The following is a 23,693-nucleotide window of genomic DNA, read 5'->3' on the forward strand; positions in this document are numbered from 1 at the left end:
GAATCTGCCCTGTGGAGTAGATGTGATTACCAGGCCCTGCTCGTCCAAATCCGAGTAGTAGTCAAAGTCTTCAATCAAATCCGAATTGGATTGGGATCTGGACAAGGAATCTTGGTAGACGGTGCTCGCATTGTGGAGTCCAAATGGGAACTGACTTGTGTTGAAGACCGATTCACACGATGACTTGAGCGCCAGCTCGTGGGAACTACTTCGACTGGTGGGAGAAGTTGAGTTGTACTCGGACTCACCCCTGGGACCTCGGAAGAGGTTGAAAATTTTGTTGACTTTTTTAATGAAGTCCTCCAGAGCTTGGCGATGGAGGTTGATGTCGTAGTACTTCTTCTTCGGGGCCGGCGCGATGTGTTGGTGGAAGTTTCTAGTGCCGTCCGCGACGTAGACCCAGGAGCCAAAAACGAACGTCGCGCCTTCTTCGAACGCGACGGTTGTCTTGATGATGATTGGAGCCACCGAGTTCGCTGGTAGGTCTTTAGCGAGATCCGCTACTTGGCGTGCCAGCTGTCAGTGTTTAGACCCGGCAACCTATCGAGGGGGTACCCGAGATTACATCTTGTGCATGAGGCTTACTGAAGACTAGGAACTCGAAGGTGAACTCGAACACACAATTTAGATAGGTTCGTGCCACTGATGTCGCGTAATACCCTACGTCCTTGTGTTGGTTGATTGTATTGATTGATGAGTACTAGTCGGATTTGACCAGAGACTCGTACTCTAGTTGCTACGAGTAGTTTTCTAATCCTTTACTAGTCCTTGTTCGTCACATAGACCACGCCTGTCCTGCACCGTAGTCTCCATGTCTAATACGTCTTGTTGTACAGCCCAGTATTGTAGGACTGTCCAAGCCTCCCGGTGGGGCCATAGGTGTATGGCTGATAGTGGTGACAGTGAAGAATCACCAGAGAGGAATCCGCGATATGAATGTCACCCAGATGATGTGTCGCAGGATGAGCTCACCGCCAACATAGAAGGAGAAGAAATGGAAGCTCAGAGAACCCAACGGCGAGCACAAAATCCCGCAAGAGCAGATCTTTGCCGCCGCCTCGCATCTGATCTATCCATTACAAACTTGGATCACATGTTTGATGCAGTTCAATCACATCAACACCGTACTCCTCTCGCCACCGTCGTATCTATTGACCTAATTACTCGGGCAATGCCACAAGACAAGTACACCAGGCAACTGGCTCAGCTGGCAGAGCATGCATATGAACAGCTCGATTAGCTGAGCCTGATAAACTTAGTCCAACGCACCCCTTCCCATCATGGCAGTAACGTCAGTCCTAGTCGTAATGAAGATGCCCGACCAAGTAAAAACGAGATTCCCAGAATTGAGAACCCCAGACCAAGTTGGCACAGGGCGGAGAGTAGTTGGGCGGGATCCTCGGGAGGAGGCCATGGCCACCGTGGGCCCCATCTACAGCCTGAATGCCTGTGCATGACCTTTGTCAGAAGCTCAACAACAACCGCGGCGCTTGTGACATCACCGAAGGGCACCGCCGTGAGCGCGAGCAAGAAGTCGAGTACTTGGGAGAAGATTCTGGCGGATTTCCTGCCTTCTCAAACGAGTATGCAAGACAGTTCTACCCAACAAGTTTAAACCTCCGGGTATTACCAAGTAAGATGGCAAGCAGGACCCAGTCGAATGGCTGAGGTGCTACTCGATATCAGTCCAGACGACAGAGGAAACGATGATACCAAAGTTATCTACTTTCCCATCTGTATGGAGGCAAGGCCACTCACATGGCTCGAATCCTTATAGGAGAACTCCATTGACACGTGGAGTCAACTGAAGGTGACATTCACAAATAACTTCGCAGGAGCAATACAATATCCTAGCAATAGGATCGACTTACCGCAAATCAAGGGAGCAACAAGGCGAGACCATGCGCAATTATCTACGCCGTTTCTTCGACAAGACAGCCACTGTCGTGGACATCATGGAGCAGGACGCCATAGTGTTTCCAAAACGGTCTCTATGACCGCCAGATGTTCCAAGACTTTAGCAAGAGATGCCCGGAAGATATCAAATCTCTCAAGATTATGATACAAGCATGGGCGGATGAAGAAGACAAAAAGATTGAGCGGTTCGAGTCTAGTCGTAATAGAGTCCACAACAACAAGAACCAAAGTAATGGCCAACACAACGACAAGAATTGCAATGATCATCCCAATGACAACTGAGGCAACTACTCAAGTGGTCAAAATCGTAAGAGGAAGCCAAACAATACTGTCACAGCAATGTTTCAATCCTACAAGAAAAGTGGTGGAACTCAAGAAAGTACTTCGTTCAACGACCTCCTGAAAAAGCAGCACACATGGCACCCAAACTCTAAGCACTCTGTGATGGATTGCTATGGACTTCATAGAGTCATGAAAGATTTGCCAGAACCTTCCAGAGCAAAAGACAAGGACAAAGCCAAAGAAGACAAAGACGACGGCGACAACGGGAAATTCCAGGACCCATCCAACACCGTCAACGTCATATTTGGCGGCACTCTGGGTACTTCTACTAAGCGATCCTAGAAACTAGCCCTCCGAGAAATCATGTCCATCGAACCAGCAATGCCTACATTCCTCAAGTGGTCTGAGATGCCCATCACCTTCTCAAGGAAGGACCGATGGAGTAGTTTCTCCGACCCAGGATGTTATCCTCTCATCCTGGACCTAGTAGTCGCAGGCTCCAAACTGATGAAAGTACTCATCGACAGCAGCAGTGGCCTCAACGTGCTCTTCGCCAGGACTTGAGGAAAATGAGCCTCGATGTTACAGATATGCTTACCCCGACGAACTCTCCATTCTACGGGATTATCCTAGGCAACGCGGTTGTGCCCCTTGGATAGGTGGTCTTGCCAGTATCAGACCGAGGACATCCGGTTTGAGGTGGCAAATTTTGAAATATCGTATCACGCTATCTTCGGAAGACTAGCATTGGCCAAATTCATGGCCATCCCGCATTACGTGTACCTAGTACTCAAAATGTTAAGACCCAAGGGAGTACTCTCTGAATACGAAGTGCTTCTGCATGGGCTCTGCCTGGCAGTCTCGCCGGGAATCAAGCGGTTGTTAGTCTATAGCGACTCACTAATAGTCATCAACCAAGTTAACGATGAGTAGGATCACCACAAAGATAACATGGATGTGTACTGCCTTGAAGAATACAAGCTGGAGAATAAGTTCTCTAGTCCAGAATTCCATCACATGGCTCATGATAACAACGTATCCGCAGAAGTCTTGTCCAAGCTCGAATCTACTCGTGCCCAAGCTCCAGCTAGGGTCTTCGTCCATGAGCTACAGAAACCATCCATAGTGGAGCCGGCACCATTAAAAACTACCGATCGAGGCAACGATGCGCCAGAATGGAAGGTTATGATGATCAATGTATATTGGAGAACCCCCTTCATTGACTACATCAAGGAACACAAGTTGCCACCAGACAAGACAGAAGCAGAGCAAGTCTCGCTCCGTGGCAAGAACTACATTCTAGTCAGGGACAAGCTCTACAGATGAGGTACTCATGAAGTGCGTCTCACGATAAGACGGTAAGGACATACTAGAGGAGATCCACAAGGGCATCTACAGGAACCACGCATCATCAAGAATGATCATGGGCAAGGCTTTTAGAGTAGGATTATATTGGCCTACAGTTCTCGCTGGTGCCGAAGAACTAGTCCGCCGGTGCCAAGGATGTCAATTCTTTGCCAAGCAATAACACGTTCCTGCCTACAAGTTGATCACCGTACCACCCTCTTGGCCGTACGCATGCTGGGGGCTAGACATGATTGGCCCTCTGCCTATAGTGTCCGGGGGCTTCAACCGAGTACTTTGTGGCGATCAACAAGTTCACCAAGTGGATCGAGGTGAAGCCGGTAACCTGCTCCAAGGCAAACAGGGTACTCGACTTCCTGGATGAGATTGTCCATATCTATGGCTTCCCCAATCACATCATCACAGACCTAGGCTTGAATTTCAACAATCACGAGTTCTGGGACTACCGTGAGAATAGTGGAACCAACATATGGTACATCTCTGTTGCTCATCTGCAAGCCAATGGCCAGGTTGAGCACGCCAACAGGATGTTACTGGAAGCATTGAAGAAAAGACTACACGATATTGGAAACACCAAAGGTGGCAAGTGGCTTAAGGAGCTGCTCAATGCTCTCTGGGGGCTTCGCACACAGCGGTGCAAGCCTACACGGTCTTCACTCTACTTCCTAGTCTACGGATCAGAAGTTGTCCTCCCTGCTGATGTCATGTGGAAATCCCCAGTAGTCGAGCAATACAAGGAGGGTGCGGCAGAAGAAACAAGGCGTTTAGACTTAGACAGTCTCGAAGAAGCTCACTGTGCAGAACTCATCCAGTCAGCAAAATACCTTGAAGGAATTCGCCGCTATCATGATCGCAACATCAAAGAACATTCTTTCAACATAGGCGACATGGTCCTCAAGCGTATTCAAGACACTAAGGAGCTGCACAAGCTAAATTCGCCGTGGGAGCATCCTTTCATCGTCTCCAAGGTCACTGGACCTGGATCGCATAGGCTCCAAACTCTCACTAGTGAAGAAGTCAACAACTCGTGGAACATCGAGCACTTGTGTCGATTTTACCCATAGTTTACATAATCATGTAAATTGGCCACCGGCCTCAATTGTATAAATTACAATTCAATAAAGTAGAGTTATTTTTTGCCGTAAAACGACTAGTCTCTACCTAATTGCAACTTGCACAAAAGCAAAGTTCACTGAGCTACTCAGCTCCCTAGGTACTATCACCCAACTCGCAGCTTGTAAAAACAAGTCTGCACATATATCTTTCAAGTTACTCAACTCGTTGGATAGCACCATCTGGCAAAAAGCAAAGTTTGCACACAAAATACCTAAGCTAGTCAGCTCCTCGAATGATTCCATCCATCGACAGTCTTCACAAAATAAGTCATCGAGCAACTTGGGAGTTATCTATACTACCCGAGATCTTATCAAGACAAGTCTGTCTAGTCGCAACTTGTAATAACAAGTCTATAGTTCATGGCCTTCGGAGCACAACACCTGAACAACCCAGAGAGGTTGCAAAGGTAGGCTCCGGTTCGTGAAGTCCTGCAGAGTCTACTCGTCGAAAGAGTTTGACTACCCGGATACCCGAGTACTTGCGCTCCGCAAAAAGGGGTTGTATCCTAAAGTATACTCAACATCGTGTATCTGAAGAGGCTCACAAGAGTAACCTTTTGCGTAGACACTCACGACTACCACATGAGCAAAATTCAGGGTAGTTCGTGAGATGCACTAAAACTAAAGATTTCAGCAATCAGAATTTTTTTTCCGACAAGACTTCAAATAATTTACATTTTATTACATAACTTGTTTATGTTACACTAACATATTTGTTTTTATATGACAAATTACTCAAGGTCTATCTGACCGGCTACTTCCTTGGCAGTAGGGCCATCTCCTGCAGGTACTGTTGGAACTGCTCATCAGAGCAGTCTTCGGTGTTGCCTTCCACAATAGGTGCCAAGTCGGCCTGTGGGTAGAAAGACTTCACCATAACCAACAACTAATTGAAGACAGACTGTGTTGTCTTCCAGATGTAGCCGATGATCTTCACAGGTACTTCCTTGAGTATCTCTGTCAAAGGACAGGGCTCCACGCCTTCTTCTGGGGGCTCCACCATGTCGGTGATAGGCTGAGCGGCTTCTGTCAGCTCTTTCTGATCAAGTTTGGTTGCTGCCAACTCAGCCTCTTGCGCTCAGAGTTTTGTCATTAGATCTACCAGTTGGACTTCTCCGTCGACGCGTAGGTTCTTCTCCTTCTCGAGCTTGTGCTCCAGAGTCTCGTACTTGGCCGACAACTTGTCATGTTGATCAGTGACTCGGTAATACGAAAACTGCCAGTCCATGACACTACCCTAGAGACCATTATTTTCTTTGGTGAGCTCTGTAAAAAACAAAGGAGAGGAGGAGGTCAGCATCGCCAAGATCAAACTAGTACTCGGAAGCAGCAGAGGATAATAAGTTACCTTCCACCCGATGGTTTAATGTCTTATTGCGCTTTCGGAGGCAGTCCTTCTTCTTCGCGGTTCTCTGTACAAGATTCCGGTACTCTGCAGCTTACCCATCATACTTCATAAGTGGCCAGGAGGAGTATTGCTACTCCTTGACCAGCTCCTGTTCAAGCGCTTCAGCCCGCAAGATGGTGTCCCCATACCCCTGGATCATCTTTGATTTCTCACGGGAGCACTCGATCAGTTTCTGCAAAAGCAGAGTACGTACTCGTATAGGAAACAGGTACCAATTTCAAGTCAAAGGACTAAGGCAGAAGTACACTTTACCTGTGTTAATTCGCCTACACAGCGATGCATCTCCAAGACTGTGACCTCCATCTGAATGGTGGCCAGAGGGTCAGCTATCAACTGTATCTTCTCCAGGTCCACCCCTGAAGCAATCCTGTCTTAATCACGCTCTTTGTGCTCCTCGGCATCCGGTGCACTGAGAGGGACCAGGGCCTAGCTAATCGATGGACCAGCCTCTGAAGTCAAGGAAGAGGTCGCCCCACGACTAGTCGACAGCGATGCCTCGGATGGCGGGACAACTACTAACACTTGGAGCGCCCCAGTAGCCTCAACATCAGCTTCGGGCTCGACGGCTACAAGTGCAACCTCGACTTCATCATTGGCCGCGACCTCCACCTCAGCTTCTGGATCCGGCATGAGGCCTACCAACTCCGCCACCACCGCGGAAGTACTCTCCGCAATAGGCTCCGCCACTAGCAGCTCATGGGCTTGCATTACAAGAACATCAAACGATGCAATCACATCATGCATAAGGGTTGCGATAAGAGATACCGCACCTGGAGCGATTTTAGGTGCGGGCTCCTCCTCCGGTGATGGAATTGAAGGTGCCGGGATGACTTCCTGAGTTGAGCGGCAACTGCCATCAGCTTCAGACTTGGGGCCTGGGCCTTCGACATCCACGCTGGTGGATTTTCTGAAATAAGACAACTGTCACAGACACACTACACAGCGACATCAAGTTAAATCAGTACTCGTTACTTACTTGGTGGACCTCTTTATCCTTATGGAGGGCCCAGCTCCCAGACAGAGGGACTTGACGACGGGTGACGACTTCTTTGGCGCGGCTCGTTGGATCACAGATGGATCCTTGCTAGCCTTGGTTGTCATCTCCACCCCTTGAGTAGTCTACGCTGGGATGGGGTTGGCCCTAGCAGCAGGAGGCTCCTCGACCTCCTGTATTGCCGGCAGCTTCTGTTGCACGACTTCGATTAGTAGTTGTTTTCTTCGCCTCTATCTCCTCCTCCACTACCTTCAAGTCATCCATGTCAGAATTAAAGTTAGGCATGGTGATAAAGAAAACAACTTACGGGTAGTCGATCCTCAGGATCTTGTCCTTCTTCAAATGTGATTACATGAGAGGGGACTTCATCAGCGGACGACTTCTTCGCCACTTGCTTGATGGCAACAGTATGCACCTTCTTCGTGGGTGGTGCCAATCTGGCTTCTAGGTCATCCTTAGCTTCACGCTTGGACGTCCCAGAATAGGACCTTGCCTTTTCCGAAAGATGGGGCTTGACGACGAACTTCTCAGCAGCCTCTGACTCAGAGCTACTAAAGGAGGATCAATCCTTCGAATATTCCTTTTCCTCCTCCTCCTCGATCACCTTCTGTACAGCCGAGGGTTGGAGCAGAACAAGTGGAGTTCTTGCTGCAAATAGAAGACAAGTCAGTACATTAACAGCTGCCAAAACTAGTACTCAGGGACTGTAGGCCGCGGGTACTTACTTGGTTTGGCAGATTGGCGGTGCAGTGCTCTTGCACGATCGTCAGGATGCCCCTGACATGCTTGAAGAAGTGCTTCAGTCGCGCCATCACTTCATCCACGGACAAGTCTTTCGACGTCATCCGTGATGGGTCATTGGGACCCGATTAGTCGTATCCCCATGTGCAGCGAACTGCAGGGGTTGGACTCACCTCCTCATGAAGCTGAAGGCCACACCGATGCCGTTCAGACCTTCCCTCTTGAGGGTGCCAATCTTCGCTATCAGCTCCAGCAATTGGAAGCTGTCTGCAGTACTTGGCTCATCCAACCAATGGTTGTTCCACACTGGACAGTGGTTGGTCACCTTGGGAAGACAGGGCTCATGGTTTCCAATATAGAACCACCGTTGCTTCTAGCAAGAATGGGAGTCTACAAGTTTATAATCCAAGTACTGGCCCTTGATCTACTCCCAAAGTTGGATGCCTGCACCCCCGTCTAATCAGTCTTGTTGTACTTTGATGCCAGCAGTTGGATCTCCTTCTCCTTCTTGGTTGCCTTTCGCTTCTTGGTCTCCGCTGCCTTGTTGGAGGATGCTTTCTTCGGTGCCATTGCCACTAAGGTCTTCTTGCGCATGAGCCGGAGGGCTAGGCAGTAGGGGATGGTGGCACTCGAGCTCGGGAATGTCAAGCGGCGGTGCTAGGGCTACAGTGCGGAAGGTGAACGGGCAGAATGGCTCGGGTGAAACGGAAGGGATGAATTCCTCCGTTATTATAACCGCAGCACAGTTAACTGAGAGGCAAAAATTACGGGGAATATTCTATTTTTAAAAGCCCTTAGCTATCGCTAGAACGGTTTCCAATTTTTCTGGAAGAGATAAGGTTACTGTTGACAAACGGTCACGTTGACCACTAGTTGACCCTTATACCCAAACTAGTCGGATAACGGCTCGGGGCTGTGTGCCACGTGCCCATTGGCTAAAAAGTTTTTTCTTTGGGTTTTAAGGTGAAAGAGATGTGAAATATAAGAATGACCTTCAGCCTGATTTTTTGATTCAACCTAATGCTCGGGGGCTACTCTATATAGAGTGCGATTTTTCATCGCACTTCCATATAAGATTCAAGATTGAAGATTCGAGGCCAAGTTAAACAAGGCTTGAAAACCTTCTAGCCGCATGGCAATACTCGAGTGCATTTTTGAAGACTGAGATCCGATAGAGTACTCAAAGAGTATCACAAACTAGTCGAAGAAGCCTACAAAACTACTTGGGACTACTACATTTGACTAAAAAGTACTCGGGGAGTTGTCGGCCATACATCTATGGGCCCACCGGGAGGTTTGGACAGTCCTAAACATGGGGTTGTACACCGAGATGTGTCAGATATGGAGACTACGGTGCAGAACGGCGTGGTCTACATGGAGGACAGGAACTAGTCGAGGATTAGAAAACTACTTGTAGCAATTATAGTAGGATTCTCTAGTCGAATACGACTAGTATTCTTGTAAACAACCGACCTGTAACCCTGCCCCCGGCAATATAAGATGAGGCATGGACCCCCTCCAAACAAGTTCAATCAATACAACCCAACCAACACACAGGACGTAGGGTATTACGTGACATAAACGGCTCGAACTTGTCTAAATCGTGTGTTCGAGTTCACCACCGATTTCCTGATCTCGGCGTGCCCCACGCATAAAACACTACCTCAGGTATCCTCTTGGTAGGTTACCAGGTCTAAACACCAACACTAAGCGGAGGGAAGGGGCGGCAGTGGCCTGCGCAGAGGGGAGGGATGACGATGACCCGCGCAAAGGAAGGGGAGGAGCATTGGTGGCCCGAGTGGAGGGGAGGGACAATGGCGACCCGTGTGGAGGGGAGGAGCAGCGATGGCCTGAGCGGAAAGGAGGGACGATGGGGGCCTGAGCGGAGGGCAGGGGCGGAGGTGGCCAGCGCATGGATGGGCAGCATCGTGGTGAGGAAAAGGAACGATATTAGGAAGGAAGCGGATGAGCAAAACCACGGGAAGCTAGTCCAGGTGACCTTCTCCACTTGTAGTATAAACTGAGCTTTTAGAGCTTTTGCCTTTTATAGAATCCAACCCCATTTGGGGGAGCTTGTGGCTTTTGGAGCTTCCTGAGGAAGCAAAAGCTACTATAAGCTCTCCCAACCAAGGCTTCAATATCTACGCCAGCAGCTTGAGGGCATTGACTTGGACAACGAGCTACACGAGCAATATTTTTGTTTGGAGCAACTTTTCCAACAAACCACACGCAACACACAAGAGCCTCACAACCACATGAGAATCTGACACCAACAACAAATTTTATCTAGGTGTCTTGCGTTCGACGGACATCAAATTCTTCATGTGGTTGTTACACATGTTTAACACGCAACCCAACCTCATCCATAAGACTCTCCTGAAACTGACAAAAGCCACGTGTTTGACGGTGGTATAACACCAAGGCAGGGATCGGAGGAACCCCTTTTTGATATTCGGCTTGGGATTATTTTGTGACAAGATCAGCATTAAAGTGTTGCAATGCGTGGAAATGTTGAACTCACTATTGACACACTTTTACCCCTATTTATCTTCAATAATGACATGAATTTAATACCTAAACTATTGATTACACCTAATAAATCGGTCATTTTCACATATGCAATGTATTTTGGAGGATGTTGTGTTTTTGCAGGAAACTGGTCGTAAAAGCATATTTCTGGATAAAGCACTGAAAGGGCATCAAACTAGATGAAGACAAAGGTCAACGGGCCCAGGAAGGGGCTAGGCTAATCGGCCTAGAGGAGCCTAGGCCGATCGACCCAGCACCCTCTGGCATTCCCTGGTGCCCATCTTTGGCAAGCAACCCTCCAATATTGCTTAGGGGCTAAGTTTATGAAGGTATGGCAAGGACCAGCTCGGGATCAAAGAGGGATCGAAGAAGATCAAGCGGAGATTTGGAAAGTCATTGAAAATCAATCTCATCCTGAAGCTACCGACGTATCAGGCCCACATGCAAGTGAAAAGAAGATTCCAAAACACCTGAGGAGACTTAGAGACGAAGCAAGATGCGAGCAGCTAAAAGGAAGGCCCAGGCCGATCGGCCTGGGAATTTCCTTCACCCCCTCACCTTCCATTTTTTGCCACGCGCTCTGGACTATAAATACCCCCAAAAAATCCACTGAACCCCATATCCAAGACGACGTACTTGACGTGAAACAGCAGAGAAGCAGAAGGAGCTTGAGGGACACCTCTCCGGAGAGCCGAGGGTCATGAAGTTGTCGGAGGCTAGCGTAGGCGAACCTCTACCGGTGTGATCACCCTGCGAGGAAGATCATGCTAGAGTTCTGGAGCTAGAAGTCATCAAGATCAAGGTAGGATCCTGGTGGTGATCTTGTGATGTACAATCATTCATGGTGAAGTAATAGATGTAATCCTGTTCTTAGCGATCTAAGTATCTCCTTTGATGGTTTTATACTTTATCGGGTTTGCTTGTTTTCAATCTATGAATCAATGATAGATTACCTATGGTGTTCTTGTGGTCGTGGTGACCAAATTTGCATGCCTGATCTACCGATGAGTATGACATGTTCTTTGATCATGCCCTTAACCTGCTTGCGCTAATAGAGGTGATCGTGACAGGATCTTTCTTGTGAAAGGTGGGGGGTTTCGGGATCCGAACCGGAGGTGTAGATTTAAAGATTCTTTTTACTAAGATCATATTTGTGTTGCTTTGCTAACCATGCTCAGAATTACAACATATGCATAGTCTAGATTGCTCTAGATTGGTTACCTTTGCTCTATCTATTATTTGTCTGTATATGCTTAGTAGATTGGATTTGAATCTCTCATAAACACAAAGTTAATACTAACAATGCTAGTTGAAATAGATCTTGTGCTCTAAGTTCCACAGATTGATAAACCTTGGGGAAATACTTAGAGGAAAGAGCTACAACTGATTCGTATGCTTGCGGTTCACAAATTGGCGTGCTAACAGCCATCAACAGGAAACAAGGGTGTTTGAGACTGGTATTTAGACAGATTTAGACTGTTGAGAGACGTAAAGCCCTACGTCCTATTTTTAGGCTCCTAGCATTCATGATATTTCTCCTTGGTCTTCGCTTTCTTGGGCTCAAAGAGAGTTGTGTCCCTGATGCCATGGTCTCCTTCCATTTTATAGGCGGGGAAGGAGCCCATGACAGCCATGGTGTGAGCTTGCAGTGCTGCAGCACTAGTTGTCGTTGTGCCAGTGCATTGTCAGGCTCCAGGGGGCAAGGTGCATGCATAGCCCTCCCTCTCACTCCATCCCATCTTGTCGTCCCAAGCACCACGGTCTGATACCCCTCCGGGAAGGGTGACTGCCCTGCCCGGCCTGGCTCACCAACCCATCTTGTTGACTTGCCACCAGCCCACCATGATCCGATGGGTCACGAGTCGCTTCCTTGCCATCCAAGCCTCTTCTCTGCTGCAGGGTCGCACGTGAGTGTTTGGTCCGGCCTATCCCTATAATGTTTTGACAGGGAAGGCACACCTTCTGCCCCTTATCCCTGCTTGGTGCTAGTCTATCCCCCGTCAGGGGCATTTAAGGTGCCCGCCTACCGCTAGGCTCGTTCCGTTCGTCCTGAAGCTAACGCACGCCTCGAATGTTGTCCATGATATGTTGCATGCAGCCTCATGGGCCCTTCTGGTCATGGCCCCGGGGGTGTTCACATGCTTTTCACTGTCCATGTGGGGCCCTCGCGTGCCCCCGCATCTTAGGTACGCGGGGAGGTCAAGCATCCCCACCTTATTTCCGTTGGCGTGGGCCCCCCTACCATAATGTTGAGAGATCATGATGGCCACCACGTTTTCTTTAACTAGGCTCCTACCTGCTTTTTGGTCTAGGTGAACATTGGTGTATTCACGTCACGGACATCCGTGCATGACTTGGAGCGTTGCCATACCAAAAGCGCTCCCATCATCACTGTGACCCTATGCCCTCCCGATCATCCTCTGGCATGATTGGATCTTTAACATCATCGATGACAGCACACATCCTACGTAGTGTCACCCAAGGCATTAACATCTGGCGACCAACAAAATGTAATTGGATGGTTGTCCCAGCACATTGTTGCGTCATTTCCTTGCGACAGTTGGACCTTTACAAACCCTATAGGATCACTGGCATCAGTTTTTATCTAGGTGACTAGCATTCTTCTCAAACCAACCGAAGCCACATGAGTTCACCGCCTCCAACTAGATCAAGATCGCACATTATGTTTTGTTTGAACTAGGTCCCTACCCGCTTTTTGTCTAGGTGAACATTAGCGCGTTCACATCACGAACATCTATGCATGATATAGAGTGTTGCCAAGCAAGAGCGCTCCCTGCATCGTTGTGACCTGATGCCCCGTAGTCATCCTCTAGCATATCTAAAACGTCTACATCTTTAACATCATTGATGACAGCACGTATCCTATGTATTGCCACCTAAGATATTGACATCTGGCGCCAATACGCTGCCAGCGAATGTACTTGGATGTCTAGCTTTAGCACATTCTTTGGCTCATTTCCTTGCAACAATTGGACCTTTACAACCTCGTAGGCACCAATACCAAGTTTCATCTAGGTCACCATAGTTCTCCTCAAACAGACCAAAGTCGCATGTGTTTGATGCCACAAACTACAACAAGATGGCGTGTCATGTTTTCTTTGACTAGGGCCCCACCCGCTTTTTGTTTAGGTGAACATTAGCGTGTTCACATCGCGGGACCTTAGTGCGTGACTTGGAGCGTTGCCATATCAAGAGTCCTCTCCCTCGTAGTTGTGACCCGATGCCCTCCCGATCATCCTTCGGCACATCTGAAACGCCTGAAACGGCTACATCTTTAACACCTTGATGACAGCGCATCCTACGGGTTGCCACCCAAGACATTGATATCTGGTGCTATAGATTTAATCATTCAAGTACGCTGCCAGCGAAAGGTACTTGGATGTCTAGCCCGGCAAATTTTTTTGGCTCATTTTCCTTTATGACAATTGGACCTTTACAACACCCCTCCTCCCACCTACTCATTTTCATTTTGTTTCACTTGAAAAGAAGTGTAAATCATAGACTACCCTTAAGAAGAAGGTTTGTTTTCTCTAAAATTTATATGAAATGGCACAAGAGCATAAATACCCCTCCTCCCGCCTACTCATTTTTCATTTTGATTTCGCTCGAAAAGAAGTCATTTTGATTTCGCTTGAAAAGAAGTGTACCTTAAGAATAACGCCCTTTTTCTTATAAATTTATATGGAACGGCACGAGTGCATAAATACCATATAGAATGCAAAAATCAATCTTCAACAATTTTACCCACTCCTCGATGAAGTGGGGAAACATGCTAGCACGTCACTTGGACCTCCAGCTTCACTTGTCGTCCACAAAAGTCAACCAAATTAATATTCACCGACATTTCGGCGCGGAAAAAGGGTGCCCATCAATCAAAACCTTGAAGATCACGACCAAGCGATTAAAAAAAAAAATCTTTCATGGGTTCCCTCTCACAAGTCACAACCCACAGCCAGCGAACATTCTAGCCCCTTGTGGCGTCAACGGCAAAGCCAGCCCATCAAATCAGCCGTCCAAAAAGGGTGCGTTTGGTTGGGAGACAATGTAGAACGGGACGGTCCCGTTCCAGTTTTTCGGGATGGGATGATCCCATTTCTTGTTTGGTTGAATGGGATGGGATGATCCTATTTTTTGTTTGGTTGGAGAGATCGCTATAGACGGGACAAGCACCGTTTTCTTCTCCTGTTAACACCGTTCGTGGGACCCACCTGTCATACTAACAGGTATTTTCTTCCTCCACCGGCCGGCCGCGGTGGAGCTCGCGCCCGCCGGCCACCGGCAGCGCCCGCTCGCCGGCGCCAGCCCGCACACATGCGCCTGTACCTGCTACCCTAAGAAGGATATCTGTTACAAGTGGAAGGAATAAACAAGATTGTGTTCGCTCTGCGGCCACCGCCTAAAAATTTCTGTATCCAAAAATTCTACTAAATGAACAAGTCTATTTTACTGCCCTAAGCCATTCACCGCCGCGCCCGCTCGCCCGCCGGCCGCCGCCCGCTCGCCCGCCCGCGCCCGCTCGCCCGCCGGCCGCCGCCCGCGCCCGCCGGCGCTCGCCTGCGCCCGCCCGCGCCCGCCGGCCGCCGGCGCTCGCCCGCGCCCGCCCGCGTGGACAGACGGCGCGTGACGGGGGCGAAGTGGGATGCCCCCGTCCGCTCGTTTTGGTGGGACGGGGGCATCCCGCATCTGGAGGGTATATTCCCTCGTAGGGATGTCCCCGTCCCACCTGTCCTCCAACCAAACGCGGGACGAAGTGGGATCGTCCCGTCCCGTCCCACTTCGTCCTCGCAACCAAACGCACCCAAACAGCAGCGCAGAACCAGCCAGGCTCCATCTGACGGCGGAGAGAAGATGTTCGCCACTTGGATTCAAACGCCCCGTCACTCCCCTCGCCGCAGAAATTACCAGACTGCCCCTAGCCCGCTCCCTCAACCTCCTGCTCCGTCGGAACGGGCAGCCGCTGCATTCGGCATTCCCCCTCCCGCACTCCCTCCACCGTCGCGGCTAGGGTTTGCTCCCAATCCACCGCCTCCGCCATGGCCAAGACGAAGCAGGGGAAGCGGGACGTCGACGCCTACACCATCAAGGGCACCAACAAGGTGGTCCGAGGTAAGCTCCCGCCCCGCCCGTGCTCTTGATCGCCGCCGTCGCGGCGCTCGTGACTAAGATTTAAGCTCCTGACGGGTCCGGCTGCTGCGCGTGAAGTGGGGGACTGCGTGCTGATGCGTCCGGCGGACACGGATAAGCCGCCGTACGTGGCGCGGGTGGAGCGGATGGAGTCGGACGGCCGCGGCGGCGTGCGGGTGCGGTGCCGCTGGTACTACCGCCCCGAGGAGGCCAAGGGCGGCCGCCGCCCGTTCCACGGCGCCAAGGAGCTCTTCCTCTCCGACCACTTCGACACGCAGAGCGCGCACACCATCGAGGGCAAGTGCGTCGTCCACTCCTTCAAGAACTACACCAAGCTCGACAACGTCGGCCCTGAGGATTTCTACTGCCGATTTGACTACAAGGCGGGCAGCGGCGCGTTCACCCCCGACCGTGTCGCCGTGTACGGTGCTCTTCCCAATCTTATTTTTAACATTGGCTCATGTGGTCATCACAACCTTTGATTGTGATGCAATGTGGGATTGCTGATCTTACGGTGTGGTTTGTATGTTTAGGTACTGCAAGTGCGAGATGCCATACAACCCGGATGACCTTATGGTGCAGTGTGAGGGATGCAAGGACTGGTAAATCTCTGAGAAAACACCACCTTTTCCGCAAGAATGCATGTCCTGTGTTTATGTGGTCGCTATATGAGCTGCCTCTGTCCGGATGTTACATTTTTCTGCCTTGTAGCCCTATGTCTACTTTATCATGCAGAATGAATTAGTTGTCTTCTCTTCAGTTTCTTTTTAACTGCGGGGCAAAGTATAAATCATTTGGATTATCTAATTTGGTCTTTGTACTAAGACTAAACATTTATTGGAGTACATGGTAGTCACTATTCGCAGATGTTGCTTGCATGTCTATTGTAGATATGTATAGTTTCAGGAACAACTTAAACACATATCATCAAGGAAAGGACTGGTTTTTGTGAAATTTTATAGCATTTTTCGACTTTGTCTGTTTTGCTCTGTTTTGTCATACATGTTGCACATTGGTTTTTCCTGTTTGATAAGAAGCTGTCCTATCTGTTTGGAGTTTGGACCTGATTGTGGTGCATTGCCATCCCCCCTACAATGCTAGAAACTAATGTAGGATTGGAATTGGAATTTAGAAATGAAGGTGCCATGCAATGTTTTTCAGTTTTGGCATGCTCTGACATTTTTTATTGTTTTATGTATATATGAAGAAGCTCATAACGTGTTTGATCTGCATCATTTGCTTATAAGAATCTTTAGACATCATGGTCCTCTCTGCTATTCTGAATTAGAAGCCTTGGGCTCGTGGTACAAGCAAAGGACTCATTATGTTTTGGTGAAAACATGCACATTTTGTTCTAAAGTACCGTAAAGCGTCTCATTATCTATCAATTTAAGTCCTAACCTGCATAGTAGTATTTAAAGGAACAATTTGTGTGCATGATAAATGTATGGCATGTGTTCAACATAAAGACACAGAGCAAACTTGATTGTACTTGCTGAAGGATGCTATGCTGGCATAGATAGTATGTCTTCTTCTTTGGCTTTCGCTGGCATAGATACGGTGTTTGGCTTTCACTGGCATAGATACGGTGTATCTTCTTTGGCTTTCGCTGGCATGGTTCCCTTGATACTTCATTCTTATGCATAAGAGTAACTGTTTCCTCTTAATTCTGCTTTGGAATATATTATTTTCGCCAACCATTATTTTCTCTACATCCTGATGCTATGGATAGGACATGTACATGAAACCCCGTCCTTTTCTATTATTTGTGGGAAATGTTTATGCAACATTTTAACAATGCAATGCTGTTTCTACTATTTGTATGCTGTAATTGTTCTTCTTTATTTCCATTTTTTTATTAATTATCCAACTTTTAACTTCTGTAGGTTTCATCCATCCTGTATGGGAATGACCATTGAGCAGGCCAAAAAGATTGATCATTACATGTGCTCAGACTGTGCTAAAGAAAATGGTGCGAAGAGACCCTCGAATTCATACCCAGTTGCACCAAACTCTGATTCTAAGGTCAGTGCCTTTTTTTTTCTTTATTAGTTATTACATGACTCTGTAGATTGTTTGCTATTTTCTGTTTGCATATAGTTTCTCTTTCTATTTTGCATGTAGTTATAAGATCTGTTTTTGCGAGCAATGTGCTTCCAGAACTGGTGGTTGGGGCCTGTTTGCCGAAATTACTTGATGATCATGGCTTAGTGCTGAGTTGTTGAACACGCTGCTCAATTTTGGCGATGTTTGCCGCCATCAACTCTTGAAGCTATTTGCATGCTTTGTGTTGAATTTTCACGTGTCTTGCATTGCGCAATACTGCAATACTAGCCTATGATTATTTGATGCAACATCTGTATTAGTCTTGATTCTGTATGGTATTTTTAGTGTATTTCAAAGCTTTACTACTGTAAATTAGTATCTTGTTAACTAATGGATCCTTCCATTCTCAGGAAGATTATTTATGCTGCCGCTGTAGAACGTTAACATTTATTGAGCTTTTCCCTAGGATTTTAACCCTAGGGAAACGAGTGGATTCCAGTAGTGGTTAGCTGCATTGCTCCCTAGCATCTCAGACATGCATGGAATTCTGGTCATTAATCTTTGATTGGGAATGCTTGCTGTTAACCTTGATTTTGAGTCTTCTCTTCAGATGTCTGAAGCACACACTCCTTGATCGATAGTGGGTATTTTCTGAAGTGGAAGTACTACCTAGTACCTTCTGAGCACCTGAAAACATCTCATAGAGATATGAAGCTTGCCATTCTAATCACAATGAAATTACTGCTAATCTGTGACATGCTGGAAAACATAAGCAATGATCACATAACAAATCAGTGGCCTGATCACATTTGCTGTAGCTAAACCTACATTAGCATTTTCACTCTGGATTTCTTGGTGCATATTAATGTAACAAAATTGGTGCTTGTTTCAACAATCCGTTTTGCATATAATTTTAACAAGATTGTATAAGTTATCTGTTCTGTCTTTTCATCAACTGCAGATTGAATCAAAGAGGCGCAAGAGATAAATGCTGTAACAGAAAACATCCCTGGCAAGGAGATGCGCTGTTCATGGCACGCACCAGCTCTTCATTGCTGGTGCAGATTTAAGCTGTGGAGATGTACACTGCGAGAGAAGAGCCAGGGCATTTGTAGGACAAAAGCGTGTTTGACTTATTGGTCTGCTGTGTATCATGGGGACGTTTCCTGCGGTTTAGAACATTAGTTTGATGAGTAGGTTAATTTCCCCACAGCCGCGCGATGCGTGATCAGCTGCTTGAGGTGGGGAAAGAAGTTGAGAGAAAAAAATGTAGAATGCTGCTGACTCTGTCGATGTAGCCGTATCAGTGCGTGTTAACATATTCCCCTGCTGGAAACGTTCCCTTGTGTGAATGATGTCGATGATAGCTTTGACTGTTGTTTCATAATTTAATTAGATGTCGTGGAGAGTTTACAAACCGGTTATCTGTGGCTGCGGCTGCTGCTGCTGCATGAAATGTTATCGAGCTTGATCTTGGAAGTTTTCATGTGTGGAACCGTTTGGTGACGAGGGAATAATGCTGCATTTTCTAAAGTACTTTGTAGAGCATTCGAGATCAGCTTTTTGTGTGCTTGAGCAATACTGCAATCAACCAACCAGCTTCATGTACTTGCAAGGCTTGCAGAGTTCCTTTCCCAGGTTGTACGTTGCATCGATTTGCAGGTCTGGCTGTTCTCGCAGTTGGCCAACTGTGGATCTTATTGGAAATGTGATGATGAAACAGGAAGGCAGCTTGGTGAAGTTGCAGAAACCCTATGAGCTTTGACGTTAGTCAGTAGTGGAGTGGTACGGCGATGTCCGCATCCCCGATCCGGATGCCAGGCCGGTATCGGCGATCCGTCGGCTAGATGCATCTTGTGATCAGCCGGCGCTATTGAGATCGAGCAAGAGTCAAGCCGCAGGACGGCACCGAAGCAGCATCTGTCGCACTCAACTGTACTGTAGCTACATAGTTTCATCAGTAGCTCGTGAAGAACAGCCAAGCTAGGCGACGATGCATGGATCAAGGACACTAGGACCTTTGTGGTTGGGTGCCAAACGCTACGTAAAAAAGACTCGAATGCAAACGGTCCGAAAAATGCAGATGATTGATCTAGCCTCGGTCGTCTACGGCCAAGCCGTAGAACAAAAGGCATACTTTTGCAAGCTAGAGTGTATTTGGTTGCATGCACTACATGATGTATGCATGGATGATTCTGAATGGTAGAGTTCAACCAATTTACTTGTACCATATGGTTCACTCCTATTACTAAAATAATGTACTGATTAAGATAGCTTCATCCTGAATTAATTGGTACAATTCACCCAACGAAACAAAATGATCATTATTATTTTGAACCGTTTCATACATGGATACGACCAACCAAATACGGAGGCTGAGCTGAACGCGGCCAATAATAAAGAGCCGGAGAATACCAAGGCGGGGAGGTCCGCGGTTCACGACGTCCTTGAAAGCGGAGCTGAACACAGTCCAAAAAGACTCGGAGAATATCGAGCTGAACAAAGGCTAAAAAAGAGCCGGAGCACGTTAAGGAGTGTAAGTCCATTTCATGATGTCCATGGACCAAACGTGCACCAAGATCACGATCGTCCGTGACCGTGAGGAAGTAGGCTTTGCTAAAGGCCTGTAGCTGACTAGCTGTTGAGAAAGACACCAAGGCTGACAAGAACAAAGAACTTACATAGCTCATCACTGTAACAAAAATAGAAAAAAGAGATGCCTAGAGGAAAAAACTGGTTAGTTATTATCATTCATTGCGACAACATAATAGAAGCCATACTAACCGCACACGTGAGCCACAGCATCGTTTAACCGAAGATCTATAGCCGACCATTAAACAGATGCACGTACGTACGTTATTCAATAACTCTTAGCTTCGCCCTGACGAAAGCACAGCACAGCAAGTCCTTTGTGCAATGCAGCTGCTGGCCTACTGGGTACGCACAGCAGAAGGCCAGCCAGCTAGAGGCTCGCCTCGGAAGAAGTCGTCGTCGTCGTCGTACGTGGCTGCTGCTGCTGCAGCAGGAACTCCCTGAGGCAGCGGTTGAAGACGCGGGGCCGCTCCAGCATCACCAGGTGGCCCGCCTTGCTGATGCTTCGCAGCTCCGCCTTCGGGACCAGCTGCCTGCGTTCGCGGATGCCATTTGCATTCATGCACCGAATGGTTAGCTCAACGCGGCGTGACGCGGTAAATGACTAGCTCACGTGTAAGTGCTAGCTCCGTGCGTGACGGTAAGTTTTTTGGGACCGACAACAGGTAAGGTGAGTGCGTGAAAACTTGCTATGGCCTATGGGCCTATGGCCAAGTACTCACTCTTTGAACTTGCTCGCGAGCTCCATGGTGAAGATGCTGTCATTCTCGCCCCAGAGCAAAAGTATGTCCTGAGATTCCGAATATTTGGAGTACAGGAATTCCATATAAGAACAACAATCCAGTCGATTCGATCGAGAGAAAAAGCTCTCTTAGGCCGTGATGGGAACTAGGTGCCCGATCTTCTGTCAGGTAGAGATAACTCTCGATTTGGTGGAGTAGCAACACATTCAATCCGGCTTCTGATCTGCAAGATCCGAACCCCGCAATGAAGCACCACTTCTCCTCTGGTTATCAACCGTGCGCAGTCCAGTTGACCTCGCCACGAAGGGTACCTCCTGCAAGCGAATCAAAAACACAAACAAGAGCAAGGAAGAACGCAACTCAATTGCAGAAACTTTGGATTAAGCACACGAAGTTGGGATCTCACAAACCGATGAAAGGTGACTGTCAATGACAGATTGAATCTAAGCAAAACCCATAATGTGAGCGGAGGCTACTGAATATAAGGAGTTAGGGGTGAGCTCCACGCCCTGGACACATCCCTAATGGATCCCAATACGATACACGGCCCACCGGCCCAAAAGACGGTGACACAGCACCCTGACAGATTCTGGACGTCCACTCATTTCAACAATTTCTGTTGACTCAAATAGAATTTTGATGTAGGACTGATGCCATTAGAAACTCTATGAAATTATCTTTCCATCCATATAAAGAACGTCCAAAACGGACTCCGTATGCGATTCAGGCGTCGTTTTTTTGTGTGTGCTCCTCCTGGACTCCGAGGTGGGCTCGAACTTGGACCTCCAGCTTGGACTGGACGTCCATGGGTCCTCTCCACCTCCATGCCTCTTTTCAAGTGCTTCACAGTCCTCTCCATGGTTACTAATTATAAAAAGAATATATAGGAATGAGCTCACCTTACCTTTAGCCCGAATAGTTATATCTAAGTGTGTCATGTCCTCATCAAGCCCTATTTGTTTGGGATTATAATCAACCTAGATTATAAAGTTGGATTATAGACCATGGTACTATGGTAAAATATCACTAGTTTATTTCAAATTATTTGTGGTCATGTTTTGCCCTCCTACCCTTGTATCGTAATCCTTAACCGTATACATTTTTGAGTCAAATTAACTCGTCAAATTTTCAATCCTGAATCCAATGCGTACGCACGCACCGTATCACGGTATCATGCAGTAGATCAGAGAGTAGCATACGTACCTGCCCAAAACAAGGAGCAGCGGCAGCTGCGTCCTCGTCGCTGATCACCAAGCCCTCCAGCAGCTCCGACCTCTCCTTCGGTTAAACATCATCTGCAGGACTTGTGCTCTCAAAAAAGAACGAAAATAAAAACTTGCGCAACTTTTGCAAGCAACACAATGTGTGCGTGGCAAGATCGGCAGCTTAGTTCTTATCATCTTGAGAGACATGCCAGCTTGAGATAGTCCTTGAGGACAAAATCCGGGAACCACCATTTCCTGTGGGTGCCCGTGGACAAGAGCGACCTGAGCCCCGCGGCGTCGCCGGGGAGGAGGAACTCGGCGAACGACGCGGCGCCGACCCTCCGCGGCCTCGCCGGTGGAGCGGGACATGCCCGCGAGCGAGCCCGTGCAGACGACCGACGCGACCTGGCCCGGGTGCGCCTCCGCCAACCGGAACGCCACGAAGCCGCCGTAGCTGAACCCGACCACCGCGCACCGCTCCACGCACTCCGCCTGGAACGCGGGGGAACGGCGGTGGCCGCCGCCGCCCTGCGGCGTCGACGACGTCGAGCCGCCGAAGAAGAGCAGGTCAGGGACGTACACGTCGTAGTGCTTGGCGAGTGCACCGACCTGCCAGCATTTTGTTTTGTAGTAAAGAAAATTGCAGCAATAACGAGAGATGGATTAATTGATCAATGCTAGGTGCATGTGCAACCTGAAGCGTCCAGGTGAAGATGCCGTCGCCCGCGAAGCCGTGCAGGAGCACGACGGAGAGCCTGCCGGTGTCTCGCTTCGCTTCCTTCTTCCTCCTCCCCGCTGACTCGGCGGCGGCCGCCGGTAGCTTGTCCTTGGGCTCCCAGACGCTCATGACCGTGCCGGCGTCGTCACCTGTACCCAGTTCGCCATCCTCACCAGACGCCCCATCATCTTCTTCAGGGCAGTATGCTCCAACAGTTGTTGTTGTACTAGTTAAATACTCCCTCCATCCAAAAACAATAACTAAGAAGTCAACCAATTTTAAATTTGATCAAATTTATACGGAATAGTACTAACATTTATTTTACAAAATAAATATTAATAGATTAATCATGTAATATATTTTCATACTAAATCTATTTGAAAACGTGAATGTTACTAGTTTTTTTTTATAAATTTGGTCACACTTAGGGGGTGTTTGGCAACACCCTGTTAAAGTTTAACACCTGTCACATCGGATGTTTAGATGCTAATTAGGAGTATTAAACATAGGCTAATTACAAAACTAATTGCACAGATGGAGTATAATTCGCGAGACGAATCTATTAAGCCTAATTAGTCCATGATTTGACAGTGTGGTGCTACAGTAACCATTTGCTAATGATGAATTAATTAGGCTTAATAGATTCGTCTCGCGAATTAGGACAGGGTTCTGCAATTAGTTTTATAATTAGCTCATGTTTAGTCCTCCTAATTAGCATCCGAACATCCGATGTGACACTGTTAAAGTTTAGCACCTCGTATCCAAACACCCCCTTAAAAGCGAGAGTTGCATTCTCGTGACAGAGGGAGTAAATAAATACCGCGTCATGTCCATACCCATTTATGCACCGAACCTTAACCTTCAAAGCTATTCTGGTCATATGTCGGCAGATC

The 23,693-nt window shown here is 47.9% G+C and overlaps 2 protein-coding genes across 2 annotated transcripts; one reads left to right on the plus strand and one right to left on the minus strand.

Moving 5' to 3' along the window:
- The first annotated feature begins 15,277 nt into the window (after positions 1-15,277).
- Positions 15,278-19,021, plus strand: LOC101780866 (chromatin remodeling protein EBS). The gene is made up of 5 exons (XM_004956676.3): positions 15,278-15,478; positions 15,575-15,917; positions 16,030-16,098; positions 17,383-17,521; positions 18,504-19,021. Exons 1-5 carry the CDS (start codon positions 15,406-15,408, stop codon positions 18,528-18,530), a joined length of 651 nt encoding a protein of 216 aa, XP_004956733.1. The 5' UTR covers positions 15,278-15,405; the 3' UTR covers positions 18,531-19,021.
- Positions 19,022-20,267: 1,246 nt separating this feature from the next.
- Positions 20,268-23,640, minus strand: LOC101753881 (putative 2-succinyl-6-hydroxy-2,4-cyclohexadiene-1-carboxylate synthase). Its single transcript, XM_022824316.1, is given in 7 exon segments — positions 20,268-20,667; positions 20,857-21,004; positions 21,116-21,191; positions 22,286-22,427; positions 22,429-22,691; positions 22,777-23,060; positions 23,637-23,640. Coding segments are annotated over 7 exon segments (1,080 nt in total). The 3' UTR covers positions 20,268-20,504.
- Between the last annotated feature and the right edge of the window lie 53 nt (positions 23,641-23,693).

The sequence above is a fragment of the Setaria italica genome, chromosome II, assembly GCF_000263155.2.
Source record: "Setaria italica strain Yugu1 chromosome II, Setaria_italica_v2.0, whole genome shotgun sequence".
In the NCBI taxonomy this organism is placed as follows: Eukaryota; Viridiplantae; Streptophyta; class Magnoliopsida; order Poales; family Poaceae; genus Setaria; species Setaria italica.